Raw genomic sequence first — 15,434 nt, 5'->3', positions numbered from 1 at the left:
TTTTTCTCCTTTTATTCTTCTACTTTCCTGCCTTGTCTTTCCTCAAAAGAAATGCAGAGATGCATACACACACACACACACACACACACACGAATGGATAGATAGCATTTGGCAAAATAATTTGGCCTTTTCAGAGAATAATACTATCAGTTTTTAAAATGCTTAGGGCTTTTTGTTTTAAGAAAAAGAGACAGAAAGAGAGAGCGAGAGAGACAGAGATCCAGCCTGCTGCTGTAAATCCCAAATGCCCACAACGGCCAGCACTGAAGCTACAAGCCAAGCTCTTAACCCAGGTCTCCCATGTGCTTGGCAGGGATTCCATTTCCTGAGGCATCATCACTGCCTTTTAGGATCCACATTAGGATCTGGAATTAGGAGCTAGAGCTGGGAATTAAACACAAGTATTCCAGTGTGGGAGTGCAAGCATCTAATCTATTAGGCCCAACAGCCCAACACTACCTTTGGTTGGTTTCAGGGTTCTCCTTAGTTTTCCCTTTTTCTTTCCCAGGTGTAGCTGCCAGGCAGAATAAATCCCTAATCCATTTTACTTAATTACTCACCCCAAGACACTGTGTTTGAGGACTGTCAGGATGTAATGTGGACATTACAGCACCCTGTCCAATAAAACTCTGCTCTTCTACTGATATAATTTATGTTTTCCACTGGAGAAAATAATTCTAATTCTTTCAGCTATTTTTTATGTCATTCTTTCTTTGTTGAAAATATTCATTGGGCACCTGTCACATAGCTGACACTTTGCTAATTGCTTTTCATATGTTATCTGACCGTGCAAAATTTTAATAGTTAAGAGTTTATTAGAAAGTTATTTATTGAATATCTACTTTGTGAAAGCCACTATATTAACCACTGACATGCCCTAGGAAAGAAGTCAAAGTGATGATATAATCAGAAAGGATGAAACAAGAGAAGATATGAATGTGATTTGGGTAATGGACATACTAATTTCCACAGATATAAGAAATAGGTGGAGACTAGCATTGTGTGCAAATAGGAACAGAATTTATGTAATAGTAAGAAAATAACCACACATTGATGGTGCATGTGCAGACCACCCTATATAAGGAAATATCCAGCATGAGTGCACCACAGAGAGTCTTGTAAATGGGAGAGAATTTGTGAACATGGAAACCTGTGACAATAGGAGAGCAGAAAAGGTTTTCCACTGAAGAAAAACAGAAAACAACAGTTGTACATCTGGGTGCATATGTAATATCTTGCCTTTTTACCTCCTTTTGGGAAGACTAGGATGACACCCCAATCAAACAGAAAACCAGATGGGGTCTGCGCACCTGCCTTGAGTCACAGATGTGACAGTTGCACCCTGGAAAGTCCACTGCTAAAAAAAATGCAGGGCTATGAGTTCTAGTTCACCTAAACTTGACCTTCCGAGTTACAGTGTATAGACAGACTAGCACAATAAATGGCTAAGTGCACAGTTGCATTAGGCTAAAGCAAGAAATCTACTAAGAGTTCAAGTACTTATTGTTCTATAAAACTTTGGGGACATCATGCAAATGACAGTAAATGTGGGGGGGAAATGAGTTTCATTTCCCTAAAACTCAATACCAGAGTATGTTGTGAAAATAGAGATGACCTTGAAGTTCATTGGTTTGAACTACTCAAATCCATTTACATATGAATTTTTGTTTTGTGAAATCTGTGGCAACCTAAAAAAACTCAGATGAAATACATAGCTAGAAATATTGAAAAAAATTAAGTAAAACACATGTCATGACCATACAAAGAATATGGTGATAATAGTCTGTTTTATCGTTTACTATTACAATGGATGGAAATCTATTCTAAAAGGTTAAAATTTATCAGAATTTACACACACACACAGAGCATGGTACAATTTATAATCGAAAAAAATCTAAACAAACAAAAAGATGTAGTTGTAAAGTATAACTGCATAAAAGCAACTGTACCATAAATCTTACTTACTGTTCCACTATCCCATAATTTCTTAGCAACCTCTGTTGCTATTGTGTTAAGTTATACACAGATGTTCCACTGATAGGCTGCCAGCACTTCTCCTTCTGCATTATTCAAGGGTCACCAGTAGTTTAAACTTGCTCTTTGATAGATGAAATTCAGTAGCTGATACTCTACTGCGATCAAACACTAAAGCAAAATTATAGTGTAGGTAAGCGTCTTTTTACCCCAACCTCAGCCTCCTCCGCGTGCCTATACATCTTGTTGGACAAGCTGCCAGGTCAGTACCCAAGCCCCTAGGACTCAGAGTGAGCAGCAACATGTCCTCTCTCTTTGTCACTCTACACACATGTATTTCAGAATTCTAAGGACTTGGTGGGAAAACTGGAATTAACAAATGTTCATTTTAGTGCAAAACATTCTTAAAACTAATGCATACTTTTTTATAACACACTTTCCACATGCATTTTGTAGCTTCCCTTTCCCATTAAAGCAATGCTTAAATACAAAGTAGTGACTCCAACACAGGACTTGCAGGTGGAAGAAAGGAATAATCCCACTCTTGAGTTTTATTTATGTTTAGTTTATCATCTATCCTGCTGTGTGAGTGACAGGACATGTTGGGACACTCTCCAATAGCAACTTTTCTCTAAGAAGGTTTGGAAGCAGGTGGAAGGTCTCCTCAGATGTGGGAGTGTCCACTCGCTGCCTTGGTAATCATTTTCTTCCATTACTGATTTCCTGTTTGAGTCCAGGCACTCCTGTCACTCTTCAGTACCCAAGCTTGTAAGTGCTAATTGATTTTCCACTCTTCTGCACAACTGAGTGGCAGGTTTGATGGGCACAATTAGAACCACCTGCTACAAAGTACTTATTTCTTTTGTTATTGGGCAACTGCTCCTGGTCTCGGATTTTTAACACTTTGTGGCTTAAATATGGGATGAAAAAGCAAGCCTTCTTGCTTGCCAACTCTTAGAAAACTATTTGAGATCTAACCCCTTTATTTCCAGACACAGCAGGAACACAAATGTTGAGTTCCCAAGTTAGCATGGATAAGTGTCTAAATGAAGGTATATCTTATTTTTTAATCAATCACCCCATATATTATTGGGTACAAAATAATATAAATGATACTCAATGTAGTGAATTTTATTAAAAATGATGAAAAATCCTATAAATTTGTCTTATCTAAAAGTATGTCATTTTTGAAGCATTTTTACAGATGTGCCGCTTTCCTACAATTATAAGAAATACTTTTGCAATTAATTTATCATGGTAAAATGTGTGGAACATGAAATTCACTATTTTAGCCATCTTTAGGTTACAGTAGAATTAGATGCTTTATACTGTACCTAACACCAGAACCTATCTCTGTGATTTTTTTATTTTCTCAAACTGAAACTCTGCATGTAAAAACAATAGCAGTCTATTTTATGTCTTCCACTCCAACCTTGGCAACCACTACTCTGTAGAAAGTGTGACTGTTCTAAGTGCCCCATATTAGTGGATTTATTCAGTATCTATCTTTCTGGTGTATGGCTTCTTTCATATAATGTCTTCAAGACATCCATGAAGACTATATTACACTTTCCTTTTAAACAAGAATATTTTTATTGGAAAGGCCAATTTACAGAGAGAATGAGATACAGAGAGAAAGATCTTTCATCTGCTGGTTCACTCCCCAACTGGCAGCAATGGCCGGAGCTGAGCCAATCTGAAGCCAGGAGCCAGGAGTTTCTTTTGGGTCTCCCACGCAAGTGCAGGGTTCCAGGGTTTGGGGCCATCCTTTACTGCTTTCCCAGGCCACAAGCAGGGAGCTGGATGAGAAGTGGAGCAGCCACGGCACAAACTGGCACCTACATGGGATCCTAACACTTGAAGAAGGAGGGTAAGCCAACTGAGCCATTTCACCAGGCCCAGAATTTCCTTTCTTTTAGAGTCTGGTTAAGAATCCACTGTCTGGGCCTGGTGCAACAGCTCATGGCTAAATCTTCATCTTGCATGTGCCAGGATCCCATGGGGATGCCAGGATCTCATATGGGAAAGGAGCTGAAGATGGCCCAAAGCCTTGGGAACCTGTACCCACATGGGAGACCCAGAAGCTCCTGGTATTGGTTTCGGATCAGCTCAGCTCCAGCCATTGTGGCCAGCACTTGGGGAGTGAACCAACGGGTGGAAGACCTTTCTGTCTCTGCTTTTCTGTGTAAATCCAGTTTTCCAATAAAAATAAATAATTCTTTTTAAAAAAAGAATCCAGTTTCTGTATATACCACTTTTTGTTTTTGTTTTAAAGATTTATTTATTTTTATTACAAAGTCAGATGTACAGAGAGGAGGAGAGACAGAGAGAAATGTCTTCTGCCCAATGATTCACTCCCCCAAGTGACTATAACAGCCGGTGCTGAACCTATCTGAAGCCAGGAGCCCAGTTCCTCTTCCAGGTCTCCCACGCGGGTGCAGGGTCCCAAGGCTTTGGGAATTATATGAAATGTCAACTGCTTTCCCAGACCAAAAGCAGGGAGCTGCATGGGAAGTGGAGCTGCTGGGATTAGAACCAACACCGATATGGGATCCCAGCACGTTTGAGCCGAGGACTTTAGCCGCTAGGCCACGCCGCTGGGCCCTATACCACTTTTTGTTTATACCAGTTTTTAAAATTAATTTATCCATTGATGGTCATTAAGGTTGCTTCTACCTTTTAACTTTTATGTGTAACACTGCTGCTAACACAAGTGTATGGATATCCGTTTAGTCTCTGCTTTCAATTATTTTGGGTAGTTGCCCAAAAGTTGATTTGCTGCATCATATGATAATTCTATTTTTGCTTTTTGAGGAACTAACATATTGTTTTCCATAGTGGTTATACCACTGTTACATCCCCACCAGCTGTACACAAAGATTTCAATTCATCAACATTCTGGCCAATAGTTCATTTTCTGGTTGTTGTTTGGTTTTAATATGAACCATCTTACCAGGTAAGGTAGTACTTCACTGTAGCCTTTTATTATTTTAATATCCTAATGATTGATGACGTTGGGCATCTTTTTATCTGTTTATTGGCCATCTGTGTGCCCTCAGAGAAATGACTACTCAAGTCCTTTGCCCATTTTTTAGTCAGTGTTGCTGTTTTCTTTTTGTTGTTGTTGAGTTTTAGCAGTTTTATCCATATATTCAGATACATGTATATTCTGGATACTAATCCCTAATCAGATCCATGAATTGCAAGTATTTTCTTCCATGTTGTGGATTGCCTTTTCACCTTGTTGACATGTGGGTCCTGTCCCTTGTTTTTGTTAAAGATTTATTAACTGTTATTCGAAAGACAGATTTACAGAAGGAAAGAGAGACACAGAGAGAAGATCCTCCATCAGTTGGTTCACTCCACAAATGACTGTAACAACCAGAGCCCAGCTGATAGGAGGCTGGAAGACAGGAATCTCCTCTGGTTTCCCATGTGAGTGCAGCGTCCCAAGGACTTGGGCCATCCTCCACTGCTTTCACAGGCCATACACGGGGAGATGTATCAGAAGTGGAACAGCCAGGACATGAACAAAGGCCCAAATGGGATGCTGGTGCCACAGAGTGGATGATTAGCCTGTTGTGTCATGACATTGGCCCCAGTAGTGTTTATTTTAGACTTCTTATTTCAGAATAGTTTTTAAGTTCAAAACACAAAAATTGTGAAGCAGTATGAACAGTTCCTGTATATGTCACATTCTTCTTCCCAGATTGTTAACACATTAGTGTGATACATTTGTCACAATCTACAACCACAGCTAGCTTCCCCTATTACTAACATCTTGTAGAGTGTAACACAATGTCACAACCAGTGAACCTTTTCCAGCTTCCCCTTTTTTGAAAGTGTCACTTACTGCACACACGTTTTTACATTTTGACTAACTACTACTTATCCATTCTTTTTCTATTATTATTATCAAGCAGTTTCTGTCAGACTTGAGCACTTCTTAGACCCTTAGTCATAAATATCATATTACAGTTTATGGGATTAGCCAAACCTTTTCATTACCCAACAGTTCAAAGACTGTTTCAAAGTTCTTACTAAAGTATAAACATTGTTTATAGTTGTGAAATAAAGTCTGATATTTCAACATATGTATACATATAATACATACTGGTCAAATCAGGGAAATTACCATTGCCATTAAAAAAAAACATATATTTATTTACTTGTAAGGGAGAGCTACAGAAAGAGAGGGAGAGGTAGATTGTCCATTCCCTGGTCCACTCCCTAAATGGCTGCCATGGCCAGAGCCAGGTTGGTTCCAAGCCAGGAGCTTCTTCTATGTCTTCCACGTGGGTGCAGGGAAGCAAGTACATGAGTCCACCTTCTGCTGCTTTCCAAGACACATTCACAGGGAGCTAAATGAGAAGCAGAGTCGCCAGCACTCAGATGACCACCCCATGGGATGCTGGTGTCCCAAGCAGCAGCCTTACGCACCACACCACAACACTTGTCCTAGCATTTCAATCTCCTGATTGTTAGTTTTTGTGTGGTTCCCTATCTTCTAGTTTGTCATATAATATAAAGTGTGTCTTGCCACTATGCTGTAAAAGACCAGAAATTATTCCTCCTATCTAACTGTATTCTCATTTCAAAAAAATTTTTAACAGGCAAATAATATACTTTAATGTGGTACAGTGCAGTATTTAACACATATATGCAGTATAAAGTAATCAGTTCATTTCCCTATGTTTTCTTTATGCTTGGACCCTTATCTAAGGCAGATCCCCTTATCTAATTCTTTACACAGTGTATAATAAATTGTTCTGAACTGTAGTCATCCCACTATATGGTGCAGAACACTGAACTTACTACTTATGTCTGGCTGTGTTTCAGTACATGTTATTGAATTTCCCTATATATGCATTATCCCTTTCAACTTCTAGTAATCCCTACTCTTATATTTAGATCTTTAATAAATCTTGAGCTCATTTGTGTGCAGGGTGCAATGGAAGGGGCCAATCTCATTGTTGCTACAAATGAAAATTTGTAATGGGCCTGATGTGACAGCCTAGTGGCTAAATCCTCACCTTTCATGCACTGGGATATCATATGGGCACTGGTTCAAGTCCCAGATGCTCCACTTTCCTTCTAGCTCCCTGCTTGTGGCCTAGGAGAGCAGTAGAGGATGTCCCAACGCCTTGGGACCCTAAATCCACATGGGAGACCCAGAAGAAGCTCCTGGATTGGAACCAGATCAGCTCCAGACATTGCAGCCACTTGGGGAGTGAACCAGAAGATGGAAGATCTTTGTCTCTCCTTCTCTCTGTATATCTGCCTTTCCCATAAAAACAATTTTAAAAAAAATGGATATCTGTAACAACACCATTTGTTGAAAGACTGCACTTTCCCCATTTAGTGGCCTTACATCTTCATTGGAAATCATTTGGCAGAGTGGGAAGGATTGTGTCTAGGCTGGATTCTATTCCATTGGTCTTTATGTTAACCTTTGTCCTGGTACCACACTGTTTTGAATACTGTAGCTCTGTGACAAGTTTTGAAATCAAGAAATATTAGACTTTCAACTTCGTTCTTTCTTTCCACAATTGATTTGGATAGTGTCAGTGCCCTGAAATTCCACATGCATTTTATCATGAATTTTTCTACTTCTACAAAAAGTATCATTGGGATTTGATAAGTACTGCATTGAATAGCTCAATCATTTTGAGTACTGTGGACATCTTACTGATATTAAGTCTTTTAAGCCATAAGCATAGGATTTCTATCAATTTATCTATGTGCTCAATTTATTTCATTAACACTTTGCAGTTTTTAGTTTTGCACCTCAGTGATTAAGTTTATTCCCAATTAGTTCATTCTTTATACTGCTTTTATAAAAAGATTTATTCTGTTTTTAGATTGTTCATTTTTTAAGTATATAAATACAACTTTTTATGTGTTGATTTTTTTTTTCCTGTAGCTTTCATGAATGCATATATTGGTTTGACCCTGGGTGTGTGAGCATGTGTTTGTATGTATGTGTGTGTATGCGTGAGGCAGTTAACTATCTTTTTTTTAATGTATTTTATTTCCTTTAAAATGATACAGTAAAAATCCTCACTGATACAAAATCATGAAAACTGGGAGAATCTGAAATCATAAAGTATTCCCTTGGCCGCTCTCTCTTTCCAATTTATCCCCATCTTCTCCTAAAAGAAATTGCCACTCAGTTTAGAATTTGCTCTTCCAGGTTGACTTCTTATGTCTATATTAAACATATTTTCTAACTCTGTAAATAATCTGATGCCACCAGCAACTTATGTCAATGGTGACTATAAAGCATGTCTCCCATTTAAAAACAACTGGTATTGTTTCATTCTTTATTTAATATAAAGAGAGAGAGGGTGCAGGCACCAGGCACGTCGTTAAGAGGCCATTTGGGACAAACACACATTCAATAGCAAAGCACTCTTTGAACTCTGGCTCAGCTTCTGATTCCAGCTTCTTGAAAACGCACATCCTGGGAGGCAGCAGGTGCAGGCTAGAGCGCTGGGTCCCTGCCACTCACACGAAAAACCCCGGCTGAAGTCCATGTTCCTGGATTCAGCCGGGCTCAGCCTTACATGTTACAGCCATTTAGGAAGTGAGCTCGTGGGTGAAAGAAGGTGTGTGTGTGTGTGTGTGTGTGTGTGTGTGTGTGTGTGTGTGTGTTTGTATGTGTGTGTGTGTTTCTTCTTATATCTTTTCCTTTCAAACAAATAAAACTCCTTTAGAAAAAGAAATATCATTTTTACAGTGGTTGAGAAACAAAGTCACTTACTTGAAAACAGTCCCCAAATTGCTAACAACTAGACTTTATGAAGAAACAACAGGATCTCCAACCTCCTCATTATACTTCAAGATTGCCAGCATTTTTTTCATTGGAGTTGTTCTCTAGCAAAGCTACTTCTAATCTATTACCTTTTGGATCCCTTGTTTTGTTTAAGGCAACACAAGTAGTCATTATCATATAACTGTCTGCTAAGTACTGTGTTGCTCAGATAGAAATCATCCTCTTTTCTATAACTTACATCTCTAATTAAATTGGTTTAAAAAACTCAACACAATGTTCATTTATATATGAAGCATAAAATGCCCCGTTAAAGTGTGCATTTTTGAAATGTAAAATGTTCATTTTGAAATTTAAAAATTGTCATCACATGTTCAAAATTTATGTTACTATTTTTAAATTGCATTCTTAAACTAAAATGTGAAATTTAAACTAAAAATTATTCTTGATTTCTTAAATTTTAAAGGATTTCATTGGGAAGTTAGTTTATTTCTAATTCTAAGAATCATTTTCTTGTAAAGCTTCACTTTGTAAGTAGGCACACATAAGCAAAATATTTACCTTAAAAACAAAAGTAAGGTTTATTTTACTTAACCAGGATACTTAACATACTATTCTGTTTCTAACAATAATATAAAACCATGCATTTTTTATGGTTGTTTCCATTTCCTGAAATCATAATATTTGAATTAAGTAATTCATGAACTAAGACAATAATAACCATTATTATGAAATTCTGGAATGTTCTCCTATGAATAATTCTAAAACATTGAGCCAGAAAAGCCTTTGAAAGGTCATTTTCTCTATTATCGTCAAAGTTTTCATAACCCTTTCTGTGTCTAAAACCTAATCATGAATTGCAGTGAATATAAACTATCCTGCTTTCTTTTTACTAGTTAGAAACACTCAAGAGATTGTATATTAGTACCTAGACTTCTTTTCATTTTTCTTATTTTTTTATCATTTGAAAGGCAAAGAAAGCAATTGATAGATGTCTCATCTTCTAACTCACTTCCCAAACACTCCTAAGAGCCAGGGCTGGGCCAGCTGACTCCAGGAGGAGTGATGGGCAGGATCCCCAGCCCCTTGAGCCATAACATTACTTCCAGCCTCCCAGGGGTGCACATTTGCAGGAAGCTGGAACCAACAGCAGGGCAGGGATTAAAATCAGGCCACTCCAATGTGAGATGTGGTGGCATTTTAACCACTGCATCAAATACATAACTCTGCACTTAATTCTCCTAGAATATATTGTTTTGAAGAAACATAAGTCACTGTTTGAATGTATGTCTTCTAACTTCATACAGTTTGAAATTGGATTTCTCAAGACAGTTTTAGATTTAGCTTAAAAGCTTGGTACTAGCTAAAATTTAATACTCCGGCTTTTCTTACTCAAGTGCATGTGGAAATATTCATATACGTTTTCTAGATTCTGCCTTTGATTCAGGGGAATCAGAAATTGCCAAACACTGACCACAAATGAATTCAGTTGCTTGGAGGCAAATACTAGCGTGTAAACTATTTTGGTGTAGTTCCTAAGGTTTACCTTTATCTTCAGTGAAAATGTATATTTGAACAAAATTGAACAAGCCAAAGATGCCATGTGCCTGTGAACAGACTGACTTGGGAGTCACAAAACTGCACGTCTAGTTTTTGCTTCATTCTTACCAGGGAAGAATGCAGGGTGGGTAAACGGATCTCTTCCTCGGTCCAGGTTCATTCAGGACAGCAGGCTATCCTTGCTCTCCCTCTTGCAGATCCCACACCATGTATATTCTGGCAGGTGTGTGGTGTGTGGTCTGAGTCCAGAACAGCCCACCTCTTACTCCAAGAAATGTTTTCCTAGCTGTGTAGACTTGACCACCTACACAGGAAACTGGAGCTGAAAAAAAAAAAATTAAACCAAAATTTGAGTCAAATTCTCTGCACTCTTGTATTTCTGGGAATTGCACTAGCATTTGGCATTTATTAGTAATGTTCAGAGTCTTGGGGTATTTTTTCTGCATGCTTTAGCGAATTAATGACAAATTCTAATCCCAGTACCATTCTGTGCACTTCATTAGGTTTTAATGATTTTTTTTTTATTGCTCAGAAACTCCATCTGACCATTTCCCTTTTCCCTTTCTAAGGTTTGAACAGGCTTTTATTACCAGTTTGATCAGCAATGTGGCAAACAAGGACAGTTATTTTTGGATAGCCCTTCAGGACCAAAATGACACAGGGGAATATAGCTGGAAGAGAGCAGGGCAGAAGTCTGAGCCGGTGCAATACACACACTGGAATGCGCATCAGCCCCGTGAGTAGGGTGGTCCGAGAGGCTGCCTCCTTTATACTTTGTGCCCCACTTCTCTGTACCCCAAATTTCTTCCAGCCCTTTTGCCACCTTTCTTTGACTCTTCCTCAATGTGTTCTTAAGGCCTAAACTAATCTAAATGACCATCACAGTGTCTTAGAGTAAGCTTATGACCACTCATTTTCTTAACACTTTTTTTATTATCATGTAATACTTGCACATTTTGTGGGTTGTGATTTTTCAAAACGTTCACGTACTACAGACTAATTGGATCAGGAACCATGCATTTCCATTTCCTTGTCGTTTGTCTGTGTTTGGAACCTGCCAGGCCCTTTGTTTCAGTTATTTTCACAGGATATACTGCACTGTTGATAGTTCCTCCTCTGGGCTGGGGAACAATAGAACCCATTAGCTCTATCTAGCTATGCTGGTAGGTCAGTTTTTCTAGTTCAGTTTTATTATATCTTCATCTTACTTGAAAGACAGAGAGACAGAAATTTTCTACCTGCTTCTTCATTCCCCAGACACCCACGATAGCCAGGATTGGACCAGGGCAAAGCCAAAAGTTGCCAGTAACGCAACTTCATGAGCCATCATCCCCTGCTGCCACCAAGCGCACACATCAGCAGGAAGCTGAATTGGAAGTGGTGTATCCAGTACTCAAATCAGGCACTCTAATATGGGATGCAGGCACCCCAATGTACTTTACAATGTCTGCACCAAACACCCTCCCCCAGCTAATCCTTTCAAAAAATATAATCCGTATGAATCATGTGGCATAGTCAAGCCATAAATTAGTTGCTCAAAATCATACCTGCTGTCATTAACAGGAAAATCAGTTTCTTCCTCCCAAAGCTTCTTCCCTGTTCTCACTGTCCAAGAATCATTGGGTTTACTCATTCTAGAATAGTCTAAGTGCAGTGAACAGTTTCATTGCAGCATGTCTAATCAGCTCACAGTCACTGCCACATGGTGCAGTGTGGGAAGTTGATGAGATAATTTTTTGTTGGGTTACCTTTTCTGTGATGCCATAAGGCACCTTACCCAAGATTCCAGAGATAAGAGCTCTGTTGATTCACCCTTCTGTGCTTAGCTCTGGGTCTCTGCTGATATTGTGCCAGGAAAGTTCAGGGTTTCAGCCAAAACTCACACTATCTGTAAGGAGCAAGCCTTAGTTCCTTGTGCTAAGCTTACGTAGACAACCTAGGCCAATCAGGGTCAGTTCCTGTTTGGATATCATGAATCCTTTCTTGCCCATGGCTTTGGATCAAGGCTATGTCAATGGACAGAAGGCAATTGACTTTGTATTTAGAAAAAATTAGTTGAGTCCCAGTTTCTTTGCTCCCAGGAAGTCTTAGTTTCTTTGCACAAATTGGTCTATCTCATTCTCTGAGCTCCGTACAACAAAGAAAATATTTGCTAAGATACAGGGGCAGAGTATCCAAAGGACATTCTCAATAATATAACAGAGGTCATGCAAGTCTTTTTTTCAGAGTTCTTAAAACTCTAGTTCAAGATGATTTGCTATTTTGTCAACTTAGATGATGGCTGGCAAAATGTCACTTTTTTTTAAATTAAGCAATGATGTGATGAATATATTAAGAAGACCATATGTCTCTGTTTGCCCCCAAAGAGTTCCGGTTGGTTTTTTTTGCATGTTTTTGTTTGTTTTGTGTCCAAGAGCAAATCCTAGATTCTATTTTACTCTAAAATTTCCTGATTTGGCTGACACATTCTGTGGATACTTAGAGAACATTAAGTATCGAGGTCCTCCATCATGTTCACCTCTTCACATCACCATTGCCAACATATTCCCCTTCTCAACAGTCACCATTAGCAACTATTTAGTGTGATCCTACTAGTGTTTGTGCAGTTACATCCACACATCCACACAGGAATTTTAAATTCATTTGAGATTTCATATACATATTGTCTCACTTAACAATCCACATTAAATATTTATCAACATTTTTAAAGATCTTTTCAGCACTATTTGTAAGGCAGATTTACAGAGAAAGACTGAGAGAGAAATACCTTCCACCCACTGCTTTATCCCCTAAATGGCTGCAACCACCAGAGATGGGCTGATTCAAAGCCAGGAGTCAGGAGCTTTTCCTGTGTCTCCAACATTAGTGCAGGAGCCCAAGGACTTTTGCCATCCTTTGTTGCTTTCCCAATGCATTAGCAGGGATCTGGGTTGGAAGTGGAGTAGCTGAACGCAAACTAGCACTGCAGGTGGAGGATTAGTCTGTTGAACCACTGCACAGGCCCAATATTTATCAACATTTTTTGAAAGATACATTTTATTTATTTGAAAGACAGAGTTACAGAGAAACAGACAAAGTAAGAAAGGAGTCTTTCATCCCCCATCTTCCATGTCTCTCCCCAAATGGCTGCACAATGACCATGGCTGGGCCAGGCTGAAACCAGTAGCTTCTTCTGGGTCTCCCATGTGGGTACAGAGGCCCAAGTGCTTGAGTCATCCTCCTCTGCTTTCCCAGGTAAGCAGGGAGCTGGATCCAAAGTAGAGCAGTCAGATCTTGAGCTGATGCCCATGTGGAATGCCAGCACCCCATATGGTAAAGGCTTAACCTGTCACAGCACTGACCCCTTTACCAACATTTTAAATAGCTACAGAGAATTTCATGGAATACATAATTTATTATTTATTTTGCCATGGTCCCAACTGATAGATTTTGGGTTAGATTCATTTTCTTTTCTGCTACTAAATTGGCACAACAAAAATCATTATATTCACAGATTTAATTGTAGGTAAGCAGGCAGAAGAACAGTAGCCTGAAACTAGAAATATCCCTAAAGCATGATCAGTTTACATCCTCATCTAACAAAACCTGAGAATGCCAGTCTTCCCACATTTTAGTCTATATTGAATACGATGATCTGCATTTTCACCAGATGCTTTTTATTACTTTCATTTATAGCCATGCTGAATCATTTTAACAACTTTTATATTTTCACTGTACATTTGTTTTTGGTTTTGTTTTGCTTTTCATTTCAATCACCTATTTACACAATTTTCTGAATTTTTATTTTTATTTGGGACACCTATTTTCTCATAGTTGTGTGGAAATTTAATCACATTCTAAAAAGAAGTTCATAAGCTGGAAGCTTACGAATGGTGTAAATACATTTCTCCCAGTTCTTGGGGTTGAAAATCCAAGAACTCAGGCTCTACCCAATTGGCTGCATGACTAGTGCCTTCTTGTTGCATCTTCACAGAGCAGAGGAGTACAAAGATGGCAGAGCACTCACCACTTGATAACTTCTTGAAAGACCTCACCTCTTAATATGATCATATCTGATATTAGGCTCTGTCATATGAGCTTTGAACACAATTCAAATCGCAGCAACAGGAAAGTATATGATGAGTGACATAAGTACAAAGACAGTTTTCTAAGAGGTCAAAGAAGGAAGATCAATTCTCATTGAAGTTGTAACAGTCCAATGAGGAAATGACATTTTACGAGGGTTTGAAATATGTTAGACTTTGAAGGACAGAAAGTTATAAACAATTTTCCAAACATGAGCAAATAGATGGAATTAAGGAAACACTGATTGGCTTTGAGGAACTTAGTGTATATAACTAGAAAGATAAGAAATACATTGAAATCAGAGTTAGTATTACAAGTTAAAGAGTTTTCACTCACTTTCTAGGCATGGGATTCCATTGAAAAATTTTGGATCAGGAAAATATTAGGCTCAGAACTGCTTTTCATTATGGGTATAAAATAGAATGATGCTAAGAGACACAAGAGACCACACTACAGGACTTACACATTGAGTATTTCATGATTATCAAGTCAGATTCAAGTTGAAATCCCAACTGTGTGAGCTAAAATAAACTACTTACTTTCTCCATATGTATTTCTTCTTCTCTTATTACAAAGAAAGAGTAGGCAGCATTTTGCCTATAGCAACCAGTAATGCCGTTGCTAGCCTAGTAGGATTCCTCACCTATGTACTTTCTAATACATTCCTGTGCTGTGCCACCTGTGGAGCACCTTAAAGGAGCACTGCATTGTTGCCTACATTGCTGCACTGTTGCCAATATTTTCTCAACACTCAGGAACCAGTTTTATGTACTTAAAAAGGTCTTTAGACCTCCAGAAGTTAAAAGAAAGAGAGATCAAGGAGGGTCAAGTTAAGATTTGTTCTGTGGACTCCATAGTTGAAAAGCTTGGACTTTTTGAAGGCTTCTGTTCCCAGGTCATCATGGAATGAAGCTTAGAATTTGCCACATCATTCTAACAAGAGGTTTAAAAAAAAAAAAAGCAGAACAAGCTGAAAAATCAACACCTCTTCTGAGATCCATCAGAGAAGCAAGTTCACGGAGCAAACCACAGCCCTCAATCTTGGAGAGATGGAGGGCAGAAT

The 15,434-nt window shown here is 38.6% G+C and overlaps 1 protein-coding gene across 2 annotated transcripts in view; it reads left to right on the top strand.

The window, feature by feature from the left end:
- PLA2R1 (phospholipase A2 receptor 1) overlaps positions 1-15,434 on the top strand; it is a 107,174-nt gene that overhangs the window by 45,609 nt on the left and 46,131 nt on the right. For both annotated transcript variants that reach the window (XM_058664541.1, XM_058664540.1), the window contains exon 11: positions 10,876-11,042. In XM_058664541.1, the coding sequence (XP_058520524.1) occupies positions 10,876-11,042 (167 nt within the window). The remainder of the gene's footprint in view (positions 1-10,875; positions 11,043-15,434) is intronic.

This window comes from Ochotona princeps, chromosome 5 (assembly GCF_030435755.1).
Source record: "Ochotona princeps isolate mOchPri1 chromosome 5, mOchPri1.hap1, whole genome shotgun sequence".
In the NCBI taxonomy this organism is placed as follows: Eukaryota; Metazoa; Chordata; class Mammalia; order Lagomorpha; family Ochotonidae; genus Ochotona; species Ochotona princeps.
This window is presented reverse-complemented; position numbering and strand designations above follow the sequence as displayed.